At 41.3% G+C, this 21,930-nt stretch overlaps 1 protein-coding gene and 1 non-coding gene across 3 annotated transcripts in view; both read left to right on the forward strand.

Moving 5' to 3' along the window:
• The window catches only part of umps (uridine monophosphate synthetase), a 38,087-nt gene extending 18,295 nt beyond the window's left edge, over positions 1–19,792 (forward strand). Inside the window, exons 4-7 of one of the 2 annotated variants that reach the window (XM_041201798.1) lie at positions 1,491–1,666; positions 6,799–6,913; positions 17,685–17,758; positions 19,489–19,792. In XM_041201798.1, coding sequence (XP_041057732.1) covers positions 1,491–1,666; positions 6,799–6,913; positions 17,685–17,737 — 344 coding nt within the window. In that variant the 3' untranslated portion in view covers positions 17,738–17,758; positions 19,489–19,792. The remainder of the gene's footprint in view (positions 1–1,490; positions 1,667–6,798; positions 6,914–17,684; positions 17,759–19,488) is intronic. The other variant, XM_041201797.1, reaches the window with a different exon arrangement.
• On the forward strand, positions 13,668–13,754 carry trnastop-uca. Its single transcript has one exon. It is a non-coding gene; the product is annotated as a tRNA-Sec (tRNA).
• Positions 19,793–21,930: the final 2,138 nt, after the last annotated feature.

Here is a 21,930-nt window from a genome sequence, read left to right on the forward strand (position 1 = left end):
GATGGCAAGAACCCTTTACCTCTCATCATTTCACCTCTAATTCTTTTTCTAATTATTTTAAATGCATAACTCTGGTTATCAAGCCATTTGATGGAGTAAATAATTTCTCCTTAGTGGCACTATTAAAACCCCTCAATTTTGAATACCTCAATTAAGGCTTCTCCTTAAACTTATGTTCTAAGGAGAACAATCCCAGGTTCTTCAGTCTCCTCACATAACTAATGTTCCTCATGCTTGGTAAACCTTCTTTGTATCCTCTCGATGACGTTGTAGGGCTTTGCAAATTTAGTGTCACCTGTAAACACGGATATACAGCTCTCTGTTCTTTTATCCAAGTTTTTGATATTTCTGGGGAAAAGTTGAAGTCCACTATAAGTTGCTGAGGAACATCACTTGTCACATCCTACATATCAGGGCATGTTTTCTTCTATCGCACCTCTATGTCTCCTATCACTCAATCCATTTCACAAGCTACCTTCAGTTCTCAACATTTTAATTTTTACTAATAATCTCTGGAACATTACTAAATTACTCTGGCAGTCCATATAGGCAACATTCATAGACATTCCACCAACCTCATCAAAAATGGTCAGTTTGATTAGTCAGATGTGATCTAATGTTCTCAAATCAATATGCATTCTTTTTGATCAGCTCACACTTGTTCAAACACTCAGTTGTTCTGTCCCTTTGTATACTTCACGATGTAAACCATCATTGTGGGAAATTATTCAAATACGTCATCAGGGATTCCAGGTATTTTGTCCCCTTGAACTATGAAAACATTTTCAAAAACTAGAAGTTTACCTATCAATATCTTGGAATTACTGAGCTGTAACCCTGTCTGAAACATCTGAAGCATGTAGTGGAGGCAAGGGATTATATTAATTCTTGTTTTTTGCTGGCACCAGAAAGCATATAGACAAGTTATTCTTTGTGGCGTATTCTTCAGTTTCAAGCTTTAAAGTTATTTGTCTCAACATAAATTAGTTGAATCCTGTCTGTCATTGTTTGGCATGGATTATGTTGGACAAATGATTGATAGGTTCTGAATTAATTTTGAGTTTCTTTCTCCCCTTCCAATTTTCTCACCTCTTCACAAAAGTACTAATACATGGCTTCACTGGCAGTCTTCAGAATTGGCCTCTTGAATGCGCCATAGGAAATGCAAGGCATCACTTAGTATATCCCTCTTTCACTGATAAAAATGAAAGAAATGTTTTGCATGGAATGGAAATGGGTATGTGCTGTCCTTGCATCATACACTGAGGTGGCTTAACATGTTTATAAGCATGACTAAGGAGTTTCCAGTACTCTCAACACATTGGGAGAACCAAGAAAAACTGAATATATGCTGGTGTCAAAACAACACAGATTGATTGGTTTATGCTCGACTGTGTCATTACTGTGTAGGATTCTAGCATTGGGAGTCGTCAACATTACTGCAATGTAAGAATGCTTTGCTTAATTAATTATGTCTTCTTGTTCTCCAGGTGGAGTATACAAAATTGCTTTGTGGTCTGACTTTGTGAATGCTCATGTGGTTCCTGGCCCTGGAGTAGTGAAAGGATTAAAGGAAATTGGGTTGCCTCTGAACCGAGGCTGCTTGTTGATTGCCGAAATGAGCTCTGAAGGTTCCCTAGCTACTGGAGACTACACCAAAGCAGCTGTAATTAAACCATTTTGACCTATTACAAAATAAAATGATAATCTAAGAAAGATATCCCAAAACTGTCAGAAGTGCACAAATGGGATTGGAGGATCTTTACCAGAAAGTTTTGAGTACAAAATCTTTCTGTAACAAACCAAGGCCTTTGTTATATTGAGGTTATGGGAGGAAATAATTCCTTTTTCTCTTCCTTATTATAGCTCCCTAATTGAGATGCATATTATAGAATCATAGAATGCTTACACCACAGGAGGAGGGCATTTGGCCTGTCATGTCTGTGTCTGCTCTCTGCAAGAGTAACTCAAGTCCCACTCCACCACCTTTTACCTGTAGCCCTGCAAATTTGTTCTCCAGCTAATTACCCAATTCTTTTTCAAATGCCTTTATAAAGATAATTACAAAAGCCAACAATTTGGTAATATTTTCTATACATTTCAGGATTTCATATACTCTGGTCACAGAAATCAATCTTGAAAATACTGTAGAATTCTAGTGGCCATGATCAGCTTTGCAATTACCATGCTTTTCAGTATCTTAGTTAAGTGATTTATTTATACAAATCTAACAACTTTATTCCATTTCCTGCCTTATTTAATGTTACTAATTTTGGATTAACTCATGTACTGTAAACAAAGAAACATAGATAGGCTTGTGGCACAGAAGAAGACCATTCGGCCCATTGTGTCTGTGCCAGACGATAAAAGCTATCCAGGCTAATCCCATTTTCTAGCTCTTGGCCTGTAGCCCTGTGGATTATGGCACCTCAAGTCCATGTCCAATTGTTTCAATGAGAGTTTATGACTCTACCACCCTTTCAGGCAGTGAGTTCCAGTCCCCCATTACCCTCTGATGAAAAAAATTTCCTCCGCTCTCTGCTACTCCTTTCAACAATTAGCTGAAATCCATATAGGTCCTTCCTATCCACTCTATCTAGGCCCCTTATAATTTTAGATACCTCAGTTAAATCTCTCCCCAGCCTCTTCTGTGCCAAAGAAAATAACACAAGCCTATTCAGTCTTTCCTCATGGTTAAAATTCTCCATTCCTGATAACATCCTTCTAAATCTCCTCTGTACCTTCTCTAGTGCTAGCACATGCTTCCTGTAATGCAAAAACTAGAATTGTATGTAGTATCCTAGCCATTGCCTAGCTAGTATTTTTACATTCTAGCATAACCCCCTGTTCTTGTATTCTGTGCCTCAGCTAATAAAGAAAAGTATCCAGTTGCCTTCATAACCATCATATCTACTTGTCCTGCTATCTTCAGAGATCTATAGACATACACTCCAAAGTCCTTCTGATCCCCTACACTTTTTAGAAACCTGCCATTTATTGTGTGTTCCCTTGGCTTGTTTCATTACCTCATACTATTCCGGATTGAATTGAATTTGCCATTTTTCTGCACAACTGACCAGTCCATCTGCAGCTTTCTCCGTCACTGAATTTCCAATTGCAGTTTCTAATACGACCAATTTCCGTGTCGTCTGCAAACTTCTTAATCATGATCTCTACGTTTAAGTATAACCCATTGAATATGCCAAGAACAGTAGTGAGCCAAGTACTGAACCCTGCAGAACACCACTTAAAATAGCGTTCCTGTCACAAAAACATCCATCCAGCATTACCCTTTGCTTCCTGCTTCTGCGCCAATTTTGGATCCAACTTTCCCTTGGATCCCAGGAGCTTTTAATTTACTACTCCCATATGGGAAAACCCTTGCTAAAATCCATGTAGTCTACATCAAATGCTCGCCTTCACTGATCTTTTTTGTCACTTCATCAAAAAATTCAATCAACTTAGTTAGACGTGACCTTCCCTTAACAAATCCATGCTGTCAGTCGTTGATTAATCAGTGCCTTTCTAGATGACATATGTTTTGCAGTAATTTGCCCACCATTGAGGTTTTTGAGTATGTAACTAGTAGTGTAGATAAGGGGGCCCAGTTGATGTAACATACTTAAATTTCCAAAAAGGCATTCAATAAGGTACCACACAAAAGGTTAATACATGAGCTAAGGGTTAATCTATTTGGGAGTAATATGGATAGAGGATTGATTAATGGGTAGGAAGCAAAGAGTAGGGATAAATGGGGCATTTTCAAGTTGACAGGCTGTGACTAGCAGAGTTCCGTAAGGATCAGTATCGGCTGTTTACAATCTATGCTAATGATTTGGATAAAGAGACCGAGAGTAACGGATCTAAGTTTGCTGACAGTACAAAGGTAGATGAGAATGTAAGCTTTGAGAAGGACACAAGGAGAAAAAGGCATTAAATGAGTGGGAAACAAAGTGGCAGGTGGAGTGTAATGTGGAGAATTATGAGTATTCAGTTGGGTAGTTAGAATAGAAAAGTAGAATATTTTCTAAAAGATGTGAAACTTGTAAATGTTGATGCTGAGAGAGACTTGGGTGTGCTTGTGCAAGGAATGCAGTAAGTTAGCATACAGGTTCAGCAAGTAATTAGGGAGGCATATGGCATATTAGCCTTTATTGCAAGGAGATTGGAGTACCAGAATAAGCAAGGCTTGCTACAGTTGTACAGGGCTTTGGTGAGACCATACCTGGAGCACTGTACAGCTTTGGCCTCCATATTTAAGAAAAGATGTACTTGCATTGGAGGCAGTAGGCGAAGGTTCTCCAGATTGGTCCCTGGGATGAGAGGATTGTCCTTTGATGAGAGGTTGAGTTAATTGGGCCTCTATTATCCAGCGTTTAGAAGAATGAGAGGAAATCTCATTGAAACACAAGATTATTGAAGGGACTTGAAATGGTAGGCACTGAGAGGCTGTTTCGCCAGCTGAGGAATCTCAAACACAGACACTGTCTCGGGAAAAGGAGCTGATCATCTAGGACTGAGATGAGAAATTTCTTCATTCAAAGTGTCGTAAATCTTTGTAATTCTCTAACAGAGAGGTGTGGATCCTTCATCGTTGAATATATTTAAGAATGAAATAGATCTTTGCTCTCCTAGGCAATCAAAGGGTATGGATAGTGGGCGGGAAAGTGGAGTTGAAGCCAAGGATCAGCCATGATTGTATTGAGTGGCGGAACAGACTCCAGGGTCTATATAATCTACTCCTCCAAATTCCTATGTTCTAATTAGACTGACTGTGCTGTAATTACTTGGGCTATCCCTTTCACCCTTCGTAAACGATGGTACTTTGACAGTCCTTCAGCGTTGTGCCTGTGGACAGAGAGGATTGGAAAATGATGGTCAAGAGTTTTTGCAATTTCTTCACTTCCCCCCGCATCCTGGGATACATTTCAGTTGGGCCTAGTGATTTAGCCGTTTTCAAGAATACTGAGCACCTTAATATTTGCGCCTTCATTCATCCAATATTGCACACTCCACCTCTTTAGCTACAATACCTGCTTCATCCCTCTCTTTTGTGAAAACAGATACAAAGTACTCATTAAGAACTATGCCCATGGCCAGGATATTGATGTTGGTGATCAGGGGGCGGGGCCCGCTTGCTGTTGTGGGATGATGTCGGTCAGAACTCCCGACATCACCCGTGTCATTTCAATTTTCAGGTCGGTGGGGGCGCAACCGAATCAGCTGTGCCCTCGCCAATCTGTCAACAGCCAATTGAGGCCATTTAAAAACTCATTCAACCAGAAAATGGACCTGCCCGTCCAATCTTAATGTTGGCGGACAGGCCAGGAGCCCTGGAGGGCTTCAGAAAAAGCATGAAACTTCATCCACAGGCAGGATGAGGTTTCATGTAGGTTTTTAAAAATTTAATAAAAGTTTAATTGTAAGGGATGGACATGTCCCAACTCATGTGACAGTGTTACATGAGGGGACATGTCAGGGAAATTTTATTTCTCTGCATTTTTAAATTTGGCGCTGATCTCCCTGAGGCAGCACTTAGCCTCAGGGAGATGAGTGTGCTCTTTCGCATGCATGTGCGAAAGAGTGCACTCTCGGCTGAGGGAATCCTCCCCCTGCCCGCACAGGGAGTGCATCGTGCTTCCTGGCAGATGTCACGCTGGGTGGGCCTTAATTGGTCCACCCATGTAAAATGCTGGCACGCCCCCAATATGGGGTGCCAATCAGAGGCGCGCCCGCTCCTGAAATTCTCCCCCGACGGGGGGGGGGGGGGGGGGTAAATTCTGCCCCATATCTTCATTTCTACACATAAATTAGCTTTTTGTTATCTAATTGGCCCTACTCTGCCTTAGGTATCCTCTTGCTCTTTATGTATTTATAAAACCTCTTTTGGTTTTCCTTCATTTTTCTTGCCAATATTTTTTCATGCCTTCACCTAATTTCCTTTTTAATTTCACCCCTGCACTCTCTGTGCTCCTCTGGCCTTTCTGCACTATTGAGCTCCAGGCACCTGACATAAGCAAAAAAAGTTTTATTCTACTCTGTGCTGCTTGACATCCAAGAGGATCTGAATTTAAGAGTCCCATCCTTTTTCATTATGGGAACATATTTGTTCTGAACCCTCTTTAGTTCCTCCTTTAATGCCTCCCACTGCTCTGAAACTGATTTATCTTCAAGTAGCTGTTTCCAGTAACTTTTACCAAATCACATTTCAGCTTCTTGAAACTGACCTTCCCCAATTTAAAACTGCTTTAAGCTTTGAAAGATAGAACTGCTCTAAATCTAACTGAATTATGATCACTATCACTAAAATGGTCTTCCACTAATACCCCTTACACCTACCTAGATTCATTCCCTAAAATCAAATATGGAACCGCCCCCTCTCTTGTCTTGCTACATATTGATTAAAAAGAGTTCTCCGTAATAAATTTAAGAATTCTGTGCCTTCAGTACCTTTTGCACTGAATTTATTCCAATTAATATTAGGGTAGTTGAAATCCTCACCATTACTGCCCCTTTTCTGCACTTTTCAGCAATTTGCCTACATAATTCTTCTTCTATCTCCCTCTGTTTGGAGGTCTGTAATATACTCCCAGCAGTGTGATTTCCCCCTTTTTATTTGCTCCTCATTTCAACCCATTTCGTTTCATGTTATGCTCCTTTGAGGAGATCATTCCTCCTCTTTGCTGCAGATATTTCTTTAACCTTAGTGGATAGTTTGTAAATTGTGGTATTAAATTGAGAGAGAGAAAATTTGAGCTAATTTCTAACTCTTTGGAAAATATATTTTTGTTTGTTTAGGTAAGACTGGCTGAAGAGCACTCTGATTTTGTCATTGGGTTTATATCTAGCTCAAACATCAGCAGCAGATTAGATTTTATACACATGACCCCTGGAGTCCAGATGCAGATTGGAGGTAAGATTGCTACTTCCCTTGGAAGTTCAGTTTTAATAATGTACTGTATGTTGCAGTAGTAGATCACAAAAAACTCTTGCTAGCCATTAGAATCATAATTTTTGAGCATGGAGTGGGAATGGATTATGAGAAGTTGCAGCTAATAATGAAGTATTTATACTTGTTTAATTGGGAAGGGGTTTTTAAAAAAAAAATCAGCGATTTTTAAACGTTTAGCAGAAATACACTGCCAAGACCTAACAGATTTTTTAATTGTGTTAGTTGGTATCCTCCAGTGTTACAACAAAAATATATCTTTCCCTAGTCATCAGTTGTCGTGTTGTTTGCACTGAGTTTTTCAGCTCTTGAGGAAGGACAACTGGACCCTGAGCTGCTGCTATTGGTAGTATCAGAGGTTGGCCTCTCTCTGTTCAGTTCTGTGTGGCTGAAATGGTGGTTGATCAGTGTGAAGCCATCAAAGAATGATATAGCAATTATAATTAACATTTGACAGACAGGGTTATTGAGAGCTAAAGGTTATGCAAAATTATACACAAACAGGCTGTTCGTTCCAACTAAGCAGTTGCTACGCAAGCAGTAGTCCTAACCCATGGACAGACCCTGTTCCCCATATCCATTCATGTCACTTGCTTTCATCCACCCATCTAACCTATTAATCGTTGACATGACTGATAACTTTAATAACACAATCAACAGCCTCTTATCCTTTTTTCTAATGTTTCCTTTGTCGTAAATTTCCTTCTCATCTTTTTTTTATTTTGGCATCCAGCTATCTTGCGGGATGATGGACTGCACCCAGGGTGTATGTCTGTATTTTTCTGTATTGAACATTGTCTGTTGTGGCTGTAGAGGCCAATTTGTGGGTGGCAGATCCTTCCGCAGCTGGCTCAAGTGAATAGCATTGGCTGGAGGTCAACTGATCTTTTGCTGCGCAAAAGATTAATAGGCAAAAAAAGAGCTCACGGAGTTGGGGGTAATTACATTAGTATAGATGGAAGATTGGTTAATGGATATAAAGCAGACAGTGGGCAGAAACGGGGCTTTTTCAAGTTGGCAGACAGTGAATAGTAGAGTGCCACAAGGATTAATGCTGGGGCCTCCACTATTTACAATCTATATTAATGATTTAGATGAAGAGATGGAGAGTAAGGTATCAAAGTTTGCTGATGATATCAAACTAAGCAGAAAGGTAAGTTGTGGGGTTGATGTAGAGAGGCTGCAAAGAGATATAAGCAAAGTGAGTGAGCAACAAGATGGCAGATGGAGTATACTATAGGGAAGCGTGAAGTTATTCACTTTGGTCGTAAGAATAAAGGGGCAAAATATTTTTTGAAAGGTAAGAAACTTGTAAATGTTGATGATCAAAAGAGAGCTGGATGTGCTTGTACAAGGAACACAAAGTTAGCTTGCAAGTGCAGCAAGCAATTGGGAAGGCAAATGGCATGTTCGCCTTTATTGCAAGGGGATTGGAGTACAAGAATAAAGAAGTCTTGCTACAGTTATACAGGGTTTTGGTGAGACCACATTTGGAGTACTGTGTGCAGTTTGGTCTCTACATTTAAGAAAGGAAAAACTTGCATTGGAGGCGGTACAGCGAAGGTTCACTAAATTGGTTCCTGGGTCATCCCAGTTGTTCTGTGATGAGAGGTTGAATAAATTATTCTTTTAAACTCCAAAGAACATGAGAGGCAATCTCATTGAAACTTACTAAATCCTGAAGGGGCTTAATAGGGTGGACACTGAGAGATTGTTTCCACTGGTTAGGGCGTCTAAAACATAGGGGCACAGTCTCACAATAAGCAACCAATCATTTAGGACTAAAATAAGGAGAAATTAATTCATTCAAAGGGTTGTGAATCTTTGAAGTTCTGTACTGCAGAGGGTTGTGGATATTCCATCGTTGAAAACATTTAAGGCTGGGATAGACCGATTTTTGGGGCCTCATGGAATTGAGGGATATAGGGAGTGGACTGGAAGATGGAGTTGAAGCCCATGATCATATTGAATGGCGGATCAGGCTCGATGGGCCATGTGATCTACCCCTCCTGTTTCTTATGCTGTTAGCCTCCTTCAGTCATAGCAGTGGGGCTATTTACCCATAGCTGGGTGTCTGATTTGTGGGCACCAGGATGCAACCACACTCTGGTGGGCCTGTATGCCAGGTGTCTGGGGGTCAGGTCTCCTCCGGGTCCCCTGTACTTTAGCGTGGGTCCATGAGGTACCCAATTCACGTATGTCGCCATGGGGAGGCAATAGTTATACGGCTAGTCAGTGGTGAGAGCTGAAAGCAAGAGGTGACACTACACACCACCCACTATGCTAACACACTTGATGCATCAACCAGAGACACACTTGTATCTATACACCTTTTTTTACTTGAAACGGTGTGTTTCTATCGCCTCTGTCCAGTCCCTTCATAATTTTAAATTACCTCTTTCACATTACCGCATAATGTCTTCAGTTGAATCGAAGTAGCCCCAGTTGTTCAAGTCTTTCTTTATATTTGTTTGCCTCATATCAGAGGCCATCCTAGTGAATCTGAACCTGCTTTTTTCCCCAGTCATTCTCAGGGTGTGGCCATTACCGGCTTTTATTACTTTCCCAAGTTGTCGTTGACAGGTAGTGATGGGTTATATTACCACAATGTTGTTAGGTAGGGGTTTGCAAGGTTTTCACCCGGTGATGAAGGACAAGTGTTGTATGTTGGGATAGTGTATGACCAGGAGGTGTTGATGCTTCCATGCACCTATTGCCTTGTCCAAGTAAGAGTTGGTAGTACCAAGTGTGAAAGATGCCGCCAAAGAAGCCTTGGTATGATGCTATTTTATATCCTATAATTCGTACACGCCAAAATCCAGTATTCCATAAGCTCTTTTATGGCTCCTTTTCCCTCTGTTTCCTTCAGGATGCTTTTATGTATCCTGTCACATCCCAGCACTTTGTTCTCCTTTCATTTAAGCAACTTATTTATTACACATATTTAGCACCTCTCTTTCTGCCACCACCCCCAACTCCCCAACTGTCTCCTGCTAATGAAATGCCTTCAGCTGTTGCAAGAGATTGATTCGGACATGCCCAGTGCTGCAGTTATCTCTTTGGCATACCACCTTAAATACGTAAAACCTCAGCTACCTCCCAATGGCTATTAAGGCTGCAGCACAGTCACATTTGCTCTTCTGGCCTGGGATAAAAACTAAAATCTGAACCAGTTTTGATTTTTAAATGTTTTCCCAGTTTAAAAACGGCTGCATTGTCTCATCAACTTGCATTTGTATTGCACCTTTAATATTGTAAAACATCCCCAAAAACTTCACAGGAGTGTTATCAAACAAAATTTAACAATGTATGACATAAGGAAAGATGACAAAAAGCTGGGTCAAAGAGGTAGGATTCAAGGAGCACATTAAAGGAAGACTTAGAGGACAGAATTCCAGAGATTGGAGCCTGGGAGCTGAAGGAACAGCCACCAACGGTGGCTATCCAGTATTATATCTCTTGATGTCAAACTATGACAAAATTTAGGTCTGAGTTTTTGTGGAGTCGTGATGACTGTGTGTCGGAGATTAATCACACCGAGGCATCATTAATACATAGAAACCCCATTTATTACTTGTGCACAAGGGAGAGTAATACGAGAGCTATTGTACGCTATCCAAGCAGAATACACAAACACTTGCTTAAAAGCATTTTACAACCAATCAGTAAATTTTGCATTTCTCAATCCACTTATTTGTATACATTAACTGACCAATCCATGTTTTAGTTAATTTCCATTCCTACACAACAGGTGCGGTGCCTACACACTTGGTTATCACAACTGGGATTACATTCGGCCCGAGAGAGAGACACGTGTAATGTCTCAGGGCTCATCCTACAGTAGTCAGACAAGATTATATTGTTCTTCAAAGTTGCAGTATTTTTCTCTTAGGCCTCAGCATTTAATTCAATTTCTCCATTAACCCTTTCAGTACTAAGTGGGTTTCCTACTTGTCTAGGCCACCACACTTTCCCCCCTCCCTCCACATTGTCCTGAAAGGACAATCCACCACCATTAGCCAAGTTCTATGTATCCTAGTCGCTGAGCTTCTTCCTCAGTGGAATCCTGATTCTAGAGGATAGGGAGGGAATAGCTGGCTTGAATCAGCAAGTTAGGCACAGGAACCCAATGACAACTCACGCCCCCGAGTACTACCCTTGGTATAATTTCTCTTGACGCATAGCCAGGCCGGGCCCTTAACGACCACAAAGGTGGGCTCCCGTCTCCAAATAGGCGTTCGATGAATGAGGGCCCCTGTATTAACTAGGGATGTAGAATCTGAGGGGAAAGCCAAAAAATGCATCACTGAGGAGGAGGGGTTAACAGGAAAATGAGTATAAATACAACATTTAGTCTGATTAACTTGCGAGGCGACGGCCTGCATTCATTGAACTGCAGGATTGGTATTCCATGCCCCTGCAAGGACCACGCAGGACAGGATCCAAATCAGAGTCAGCATTCTGACGGCTCAGTTAAAGTTCTTGCACAAGCACTTCCGGCCGAGGTCAACGTCCGCTTGACATGCGATGCGTGGATCCACAAGGGTCGTCCTTCAACCTTCATGGCCAAATGGGTGGTGAGCAGGACTTGGAAAGGCCCTTCCCATCAAGGTTCCAAACAGTTCTTTCTCCTGAAGGTCTTTACTAGGACTCGGTCTGCGGGCTGGTATTGATAGCAATCTTCAATGGTGGGCTTTTTCTGAGCTTCTACTACTTGTATATGCAAGCCCTTGAGAGAATTAGTGAGCGCTATACAGTATGTAATCATTCCCTCATCCATAGTGTGGATGTCCATTTCCCTAGCAGACAAAGGTGGGGCCATTGGGAGGCACATAGGACATCCCATTACAACATCATAAGGAGTGAGGGAGGTGGTACAGTTAGGGTGAGAGCGCATTTTCATGAGGGCCAAGGGTAGAGCTTCAGGTAATTTCAAACCAGTTTCTCCACATAATTTAGCTAGTTTGTTTTTCAGAATACCATTTTGTCTTTCCACCGCCCCAGTAGACTGGGGTTGGTAGGGCAGGAAAAGTGATGGTTGCATTGTAAGGCCTTCAACAGTTCCTTTATCACTCTAACGGTAAAATGAGGCCCATTATCACTCGATAAAATCTCTGGTCCCCCAAATCTGGGTATGATTTCATGCAACAACAATTTTACAACAACAACAGCATCAGTTCGTCGGGTGGGATACGCCTCCACCCATCGCGAGAACAAACATACCAGAACTAAAACATAATCATATCCCATACATTTAGGCATTTGTATAAAGTCCCTTTGTAGGCGTACAAACGGGCCCCATGGCTGGGGTTCCGTACCAGCAGTCTCTGTGGGCGTCTTGCCTGGGTTATGTCATTGACATAGGTATGACAGATATTACTAATACAATGCCTATTAGCATATTACTATTCACTATACATTCAACATTCATTCTACATACACGTGTTAAACCTCTGAGCTAGCAACAGGTCAAGTCATGATTCTTGTGTCGTGAGAGATTCAATAAATGCTCATTAGTTACCCATAAAGGGACTACTTCTTTAATCTGTCTTAAATTTTCTTGGGCTTGTTCCAATGCCTAAGATCCATAGGTGCTGCATACATCATTTCTGCTCGCTTCGTCTGAAATATTTTTCCCTATTTCAGTTAATTTATTGATAGTCCCTGCATGATTTTCGAGCACGGTAGCCAAGGTTTGGATTAACCAACGATGTCCCTATATTGAATATCGTAGTGGCATAATTTATCAGGCTGCGCTTAATGCGGTTTCCTCCCAAGCCTGATCACATCTTGGCGTTGAACTGAACTGCTTCAGTCATCAACTGGCGCGTCAGAGCCGTATAGAGTGATTGGGTATGGGTTGAGCACCACTGGGGCAGGACGATTCCAGATATGTTCAAGACTACGTGTACCAGCTCATGGTGTGCATTATCATACAAAACTTCTGATTAACCAGTACCAAACCATTCGTTGGTCCTGGATGCATAGTCGGACAAGATGGATCAGTCGGCGTGGTTTGAGGGTCTTCAATTATCTCTACTTGGACTGTGAAAGTAGAGATGGGAGGTGGCTGGGTCGTGGTGGACCTCCTATGCCCGATCTGAAGCAAACCCTACTACAATTTGAAAGCACTTGTTCTCCTACTGTTACATTTATCATTCCCCATTGCGTGTCGCATTCGGCACTGTCCATGCTGTACCAAAGTTCCTCTTGCGGTGCGGGATGAGCAGTGATGATCCCCGACCTTGTTGCCAGTACTGATATGCCCACGACCAGGATCGTAGATCTGTGGAGACATTAACATCGGCTCTCGTTCTCATATCTACAAGTGCGCATGTATCACCTGTCATAATTACCTCGTATGGTCCATGCCTGTTCGCTCCGAGCTCACCTTGACCATCACCTTATTCTCCACTTGGGGGGGTCCATTGTTGCTCTTTGGATTTGCCTGTTTCCATATCCTTAATCATCTGTCAGTCTCTAAATTCCTCTCTCAATGAATGTAATTGCCTACTTAATTCCCTTACATTGTCCTGTAGCTTGGCCTGAATAGCCAAGTGGTTATAGTACTGGGTTTGTAACCCCAAGATCAAGAGTTCAAATCTCACAATGGCAAAACTATCAAGAGTTCAAATCTCACAATGGCAAACTATGAAACAATGTAACTTCATCTGAAACAGATGGAAATGTGTTTGTACTCGAAAAAGTTACACTCCAGGCCTGGATGACACTCAGTGGTCTGGGGTGAAGGCTTCAAACCTGTAGCTGTCTAGCGACAGAGTAGTTCAATTCCACCTTTCAGGCACAAGCTTGGCCTAAATAGCCAAGTGGTTATGGTACTGGGTTTGTAACCCCAAGATCAAGAGTTCAAATCTCACAATGGCAAACTATGAAACAATGTAACTAAATCTGAAACAGATGGAAACGGGTTTGTACTCGAAAGCGTTACAGCTTCTGGAACTCGAAAGAGTTACATCACTTGCTCACAGTCCCCCCACCTGGGACATATAATATTGCTTGTCCTAAATAGCCAAGTGGTTATGGTACTGGGTTTGTAACCCCAAGATCAAGAGTTCAAATCTCACAATGGCAAACTATGAAACAATGTAACTTCGTCCGAAACAGATGGAAACGGGTTTGTACTCGAAAGAGTTACATTGTCCTGTATTATTCCTTTCAGTGGCCTCCTATTATAATGCCTTCAGGTAATTGCATAGCCCTTCCTGTTATCAGTTCAATGCGGTGAACCTGGTAGTCCTATTTGGTGTAGCCCTAAGGTGCATCAGAATGCTGGGTAATACTGTGGCCCAGTTGTTGCCTGTCTCCTGAATTGCTTAGGCTATAGATGTTTTTAAAGTTCAGTTCATCCTTTCCACCATCCCTGGACTCTGGGGGTGGTAAGGAATATGGAATTTCTGTTTAATCTCCTTAAGATTACACACTTCTTTAATGACTCTCCCTGTGAAGTGAGTTCCCTGGGTAAGAATCCATCTGGGTAAGCACCCCCACTCCTTCCAGTTTACTCTCTCCTGTTGCTGTCTCTTGTCAAGCCTCAAATCCTTAAACTGCCAACACAACTCTACAGTGCACCTTCTTATCCTATCTTTCAATGGCTCAGTATCTTCACTTCCAGTGATGGTTCTCTCTGGGAACCGCTTAACTCTGCCTGTCACCAAGGTATTAATCCTGTGATCTTACTTCTTGTAGCTCACAGGCACGTTAATATAATCAGTAATACATCTATTTAGCCTTTTTCCAGCTTTTCCTTTACCTGTATCCATCTTGTGGTAAATTGTTGTTAAATATTATTTCTCCTTACATTTCAATTCCTGAACTACAGATACCACATAGAGGTAAAACTAAGTTTTTTTTTGACCATGGTCATCTTGATTCTCTTGAAGTCAATTTCTCTATTGTCTTGATGTTTAAAATGTTTCCTTACTCTTTAGGCAGTTCCAATGCCTCAGTTGACGGCCAGATTATCAAATTCATTTCCCTTAAAACAGTTTGTACATTATGTCCTCTTTCCCTAACTCTTTCTCCTACTTTCCTCATACCAGTTTACACATGCAACAGCTACCATCTTATCTTGTTCACGTTGTCTGGAGAGACGTTGCAGTCCAATAAAGTATTCTCATAACAGTTTTAAAACAGAAACAAGCATTGACATGTTTTGCTTCCTTATCTTCTCAAACGACATCTTATTGTCCCAGTAAATTATGTCTGACTTTTTTTTTTGCATTATCCCAGGTTCATTAACTCGGCCAAAAAGTGGATTTCTGCCAAACTTTGTCAACGTCTTGAGCTTAACTCCACATTTTGGGAACAGACTTACAAACACAAAAGCTTGCAGCATTTGACTTAGTGCCAATTGTTGTCAAACCTTTTAAAATGAAAATTCCCTTTTGAGAACTTTATCAAGAGCCAAACCTCAAATTTTTTAAACCTTGTAAGAACTGTAATTTACACTATCAGAATTAAAACAACCTCTTTTTCATGTGTAATGATTTGTATCCAAGTTATAATTTCCGTATGTTTATCACATTCTTTATCTTAGGTGGCATCCTGGTGATTCAAAAGTAATCTGTTAAATTACACTGCACTTTACATCTCAAGATTGTCCCAAATTCAAATTCCAGTGCTTTTGGAAAGCAGATTTCCTTTAATATTTAATTCATCTCTTCATAAGAAACCCCTGTTTATCCATTGGAAACACCTAGACCTTGTGTTTATGTCTTTTGGTTTTCTTAGAATCTTTGAATTTCAAGTAATTTTTTCAGAATTTTAGAATACGAACTCGTATGTATTAATCCCAATCAGCTTAGAAGCTGATGATGAGGGTTATTCTCTACTAGTCTGCAAGGGGGTGATACAATGGTTGGTTCATCTCAGACAAAGGCAAGCCCTGTTTTATCTTTACGCTACCATCAAATTACGATTTTTGCCAGAAATCTCAACTCAAACCTTGTACGCAAAACTTTGGAATATTTGAATAAACTTTTCTTTTAATCTAATATGGGGCTTTCGACTCTAAAGTGCTCAACTACACACACAAAAGACAATTCAAGGAAGAACAACTGCACACACAAAAGACAATTCAGGGAAGAAAACACATTAAAGCTCACATACAAATGCTTCATTGCACACAAACAAACACATAGATAAAGGTATGTATCGATACTCCTATAATATTGAACTTAACTCTAAACGAAGTTTCGAGTAGCAGTGGGGAATAAAGGGATCTTGAAGGCTCCACCTATAGGGACCTTCAAACTGACGAAAGCTCACATTTTCTCTGCTGCTGCTTGTCAATTGCTCATTAACCCCTAGGGGTTCGCTCTCTCTCTCTCTCCCTCTCTTCAGCACAAACAGCTCTTGTAACTTAGATCAATTCATTTTTTAAGTTACAGAAAATTCAGTAGCAGACTATCTACCTCCCTTAAAACATATTATAAGTGCTCAGTTCTGTCCCGATTAAAAGTTCCAGCTGATGGGAAGCTCTCTCCTTTGAGTCCATTTAACCCAATCAGAAACATATTGGACAATTTCAGGACTGTAAAGCATTTGGGGTTTCCTTCAAAGGGGGATCCTGGGATTTCTTTGATGTCATATTTCCCATTTTCACTTAATAATATGCACAAAAGAAAACACAGAAATTACTTAACTTTTCACTTCCAGGGGATTCGAACCCCTGGGTATACTACTACTACTTTTTTCCTCCAGGGGACTCGAACCTCTGGGAAAACTACTACTAATTTTCACCTCCAGGGGACTCGAACCCCTTGGAATACTACTACTACTTTTTTCCTCCAGGGTACTCGAACCCCTGGGGATATTACTACTACTATTTCGCCTCCAGGGGACTCGAACCCCTGGGTATACTACTACTAACTTACACTAAACTACTGGCCAAATTAATAGATGGCTTACCCTGAGAGTTAGCCACAGGCAGGTGAAGGCAGATCACAAGCCAATGAACCCCAGAAGCCCAAATGGGGCTGCTGCGGACTGAGGAGTCCTAGAATCGCGAGGTCCTCACGCTGGCGCTCCGTGACTCAACCCCAGAGGCTAGTCATCTTGGTGGAACCTCCAGAAACTGTTGGAGATTAATCACACCGAGCAATCATTAATACATAGAAACCCCATTTATTACTTGTGCACAAGGGAGAGTAATACAATGAGAGCTATTGTGCGCTCTCCAAGCAGAATACACAAACACTTGCTTAAAAGCATTTTACAACCAATCAGTAAAATTTGCACATCTCAATCCACTTATTTGCATACATTAACTGACCACTCCATGTTTTAGTTAATTTCCATTCCTACACAACAGGTGCGGTGCCTACACACTTGGTTATCACAACTTTGATTACATTTGGCCCAAGAGAGAGAGACACATGGAATGTCTCAGGGCTCATCCTACAGTAGTCAGACAAGATGATATTGTTCTTCAAGGTTGCAGTATTTTTCTCTTAGGCTTCACCATTTAATTCAATTTCTCAATTAACCCTTTCAGTACTAAGTGGGTTCCCTATTTGTTTTGGGCACCACATGTGGACCTTTAAAAATGGGGATGGGACCCTGGTGCGCAAGTCCCAACCCCATTTTTGGGAGACACCATTTTCGGTGATAAGGGAAAGGGATCGGGAAGTGAAATGCACAGGCATGAATTATGAATTAACTGAGCTATTCAAACTCACTGTGTAAGATAAGCAGACCTGATTTTTCACTCCAGGAATGGCCTCAACCCACAGTGTATGTTCCACGGCACTATGGTGGCAACATTAATGCTCTTGAAGGGCTGATACGGTATGTATAACTGTCAAGCTGTCAAGTTATTTAAATCCCCTGGCCTTTAAAAATTGAAACAAGAACTACCCGGCTGTGTCTGAGACTGCAAAATAAAATCTGTTCCATTGTTTCCATAGCTGTTTGTTTACATAACCCTACATGCCATCATTATAGTACTGTTTCCACTTGACTGCTTTTCACAACCTATGATTACCACAGTGGGAGGCTGTAAGTTCACAGCTTGGTTGACAGTTCAAAGAGGTTATTAAAGGATGATATGGGGTTATAAATACAAATGTTTGTTTTTATAAAGGATTAAGTACTTGATGGTATTTAACTGTAATTAATCAACTTTTTCATGGATGATTTTTTTTTATGTAGAGAACTCTGTAATAGATATTTAGAACTTTGTCATCTCATCATGGCACCTGAGGCCTATGGTGGATGCTTGGTGAGTTGCCTTGGAAGGTGTAAGGACAAGGTGGTGGCTGGGGGGCATGAGTTGGCATAAGGACCAAAAGGGTCCATGGGGAACGGATGGAGGGCATGGGTTGCCATGGAGTGCATATGGGGCCTTTGGGGGTGGGTGGGGAGATGGATTGGCATGTTGGCATGGATGGGGAGTGGGTTGGAGAGGCGTGAGGGCTAGAGGGCTTAACTGAGGCAGCCCTTTTAACCAGCCCGATTCAGCAGCCCCTGTAGTCACTTCCGATCTGTGACTGGGGGTCCGACTTCATCCTGCCCACGGAGTAAAAATTGCACCATTCAAGGCATTTTTTCCTGAGGCAAATGCGCCTGGCTGGGAAGTTTCCTGACTCGAGCTACCCGCCCCACAAATGAAAATCCGGCCCCTATTTAAGAAGTAAATAGATTAGATAATTCTATTATTTCCCAAATATTTGCAATTTTCAACCAGTCTGTTCTGTGTTCTTTTGCAAAATTATCCAGGGGTTATAAGCATTACTAGAATGAGTAACTAATTAGTACTGTCCTTATTAGTACACACAAGCAACAAAACAATGAAAAATAAAATCAAATGGAATTGGTAACTTACCCATCACCTTAGTGGCACACACTAGTCTTTAACTTATATGGCAACAAACATTCACATTCTCTTCAAGGGATCACTTGAAAGTAAGCCATAAAACAACTCTGCTGGTCTGCCATTGTCCAGTATACCTTCCAGCACTAATCAATGTGATATACTGCCTACATTGAAATAAAGTAAATGCGTCCATAGTTTCGTCAGTATGTTGAAACCAAGTTGTGCAAAATTCTTTAAATACTATGCAAAGTGCAATAGCTTATTCCTAATTGTGCCTGTTAACAATGTGTCATTATTCTCTGATAATCTTAGGTTAACTGTCATACTGTCATCCCCACTGTGTAACCCCTGTTTCAGATTGCTTTCCTAAAACTGCTTGAGAATTTTACTGCTTCTTCCTCCCTTCTCCTCACCACCCTTTGTTGCCTAAACTTAACGGTACCATTCACTAACTCCTTAGACAGGAGACTGGTTGTTTGCGCAGTGCAAATATTTAGCCATTAATCGGAATCACTGAGATCAGAACCTTGCTTGTGTGACTTTGCAGGATGTTTATGATGCAGCATTTTGATACAGTCTTAGAAACAAAGGTATCTTTAAATTGATAATTCCTTTGCCAATTAAATAGTATATGAATATTTGTAACCATTTCTTGGATGTATAGAATCAATTCAACAAATTCCACTTCTGCCTTACTTCTCAGTGGATAATCTGGGCCAACAGTATCTCAGTCCTGAAGAAGTGATTCACAAGAAGGCCTCTGATGTCATCATTGTGGGCCGAGGGATCTTGTCTGCAAAGGATTGTGTGGAAGCTGCACGAATGTACAAAGAAGCAGGATGGGCAGCTTACCTGAGCAGGTTGTCATCTGTTAACAATTGAAAGTTTGAACAAAAATACTCGTGAGGCTAATTGAGTACAGTCTGTTGAAATTAATATTTTTTCCATGATTTGTTTTGTAATGTGGAACAATTATTGAATTTTAAATAAAGACTAACATGATCAAAGTTTTAAAGGCAATTGATCACTAATCTTTACAATTGCAAATTGAAAAACTAAGTCTTTATTTGTTGCAGCAGAGCTAATAAGTAACAACTGACAAGCATATATAGAAAATCACCATGTGATATGACACAAAAGAAAGCCATTCAACAATTTGGGCTTCTGCTGTTTCTTTGGTAGAGCTAGCCAGGAAGTGCCACTCCCCTGTTTTTTCCCCATACTCCTGTAAATTTTTCCCTTTAAATATTTATCCAATTCCCTGTTGAAAATTATTATTAAATCTACTTCTATCATCCTTTCAGGTAGTGCAACCCGGATCACAACTTGCTGTGTAAAACAAAAATTTTCACATCACTTCTGATTCTTTTCTCAATAATAAATTATTTGTTCATCTCTTAACATATAAGCCCTACTTAGAAGCTGTACAGGATGAATGATTTAACTTTAAGAATAATCAGAATTAGATAGTTAATTGGAGGCTGTTGTAGTTTATAAGACCATAAGACATAGGAGCAGAAATTAGGCTATTCGGCCCTCGAGTCTGCTCCGCCATTCAATCATGGCTGATACGTTTCTCAACCCCATTCTCCCCGTAACCTTTGATCCCCTTACCAATCAAGAACCTATCTATCTCGATCTTAAATACACTCAATGACCTAGCCTCCATAGCCTTCTGTGGCAATGAATTCCATAGATTCACCACTCTGTGGCTACAGAAGTTTTTCCTCATCTCTATTCTAAAAGGTCTTCCCTTTACACTGAGGCTGTGCCCTCGGGTCCTAGTCTCTCCTATTAATGGAAACATCTTCCCCACGTCCACTCTATCCAGGCCTTTCAGTATTCTGTAAATTTCAATCAGATCCCCCTCATCCTTCTAAACTCCATCGAGTATAGACCCAAGTCCCTTTGTATTCCAGATTTCTGAATTCTCTCCCCATTTAGAAAATAGTCTATGCCTCTATTCTTCCTACCAAAGTGCATGACCTCACACTTCCCCACGTTGTGTTCTATCTGCCACTTTTTTGCCTGTTCTCCTAACCAGTCCAAATCCTTCTGCAGACTCCCCGCCTCCTCAATACTACCTGTCCCTCCACCTATCTTTGTATCATCCGCAAACTTAGCCAGAATGTCCTCCGTTCCTTCATCTAGATCATTAATGTATAAAGTGAAAAGTTGTGGTCCCAACACTGACCCCTGCGGAACTCCACAGCCTAGAGAAGGATCCTCTTATCCCCACTGTCTGCCTCCTGCCAGACAGCCAATCTTCTATCCATGCTAGTACCTTGCCTCTAACACCATGGGCTCTTATCTTATTGAGCAGTCTCCTGTGTGGCACCTTGTCAAAGGCCTTCTGGAAGTCCAGGTAGATAACATCCATTGGCTCTCCTTTGTCTAACCTACTCGTTACCTCCTCAAAGAATTCTAACAGATTTGTCAGGCATGACCTCCCCTTGATGAAACCATGCTGACTTTGCCTTATTTTACCATGCACTTCCAAGTATTCTGAAATCTCATCCTTAATAATGACTCTAAAATCTTACCAATGACTGGGGTCAGGCTAATCGGCCTGTAATTTCCCATCTTTTGCCTCACTCCCTTCTTAAACAGGGGGTTACATTAGCGATTTTCCAGTCCTCTGGGACCCTCCCTGACTCCAGTGATTCCTGAAAGATCACCGCTAACGCCTCCACTATCTCTCCAGTACTCTGGGGTGTAATCCATCTGGTCCAGGTGATTTATCCACCTTCAGACTTTTCAGTTTTCCTAGCATCTTCTCCTTGGTAATGGCCACCGTACTCATCTCTGCACCCGCCCCCCCCCCCCCCCCCCCCCCCCCCCCCCCCCTCCCCATGACTCTCTTGAACTTTAGGGATGTTACTCGTGTCTTCCACCGTGAAGACTGACGCAAAGTACCTATTCAGTTCCTCCGCCATTTCTTTGTTCCCCACTACTACTTCTCCAGTGTCGTTTTCCAGCGGCCCAATATCCACTTTTGCCTCTCTCCTACCCTTTATATATCTAAAAAAACTCTTGCAATCTTCTTTTAAATTACTGGCTAGTTTATCCTCATATTTAATCCTCTCCCTCCTTATTTCTTTTTTAGTTGTCCTCTGATGGTCTTTGTAGGCTTCCCAATCCCCTG

This window comes from Carcharodon carcharias, chromosome 12 (genome assembly GCF_017639515.1).
Source record: "Carcharodon carcharias isolate sCarCar2 chromosome 12, sCarCar2.pri, whole genome shotgun sequence".
In the NCBI taxonomy this organism is placed as follows: Eukaryota; Metazoa; Chordata; class Chondrichthyes; order Lamniformes; family Lamnidae; genus Carcharodon; species Carcharodon carcharias.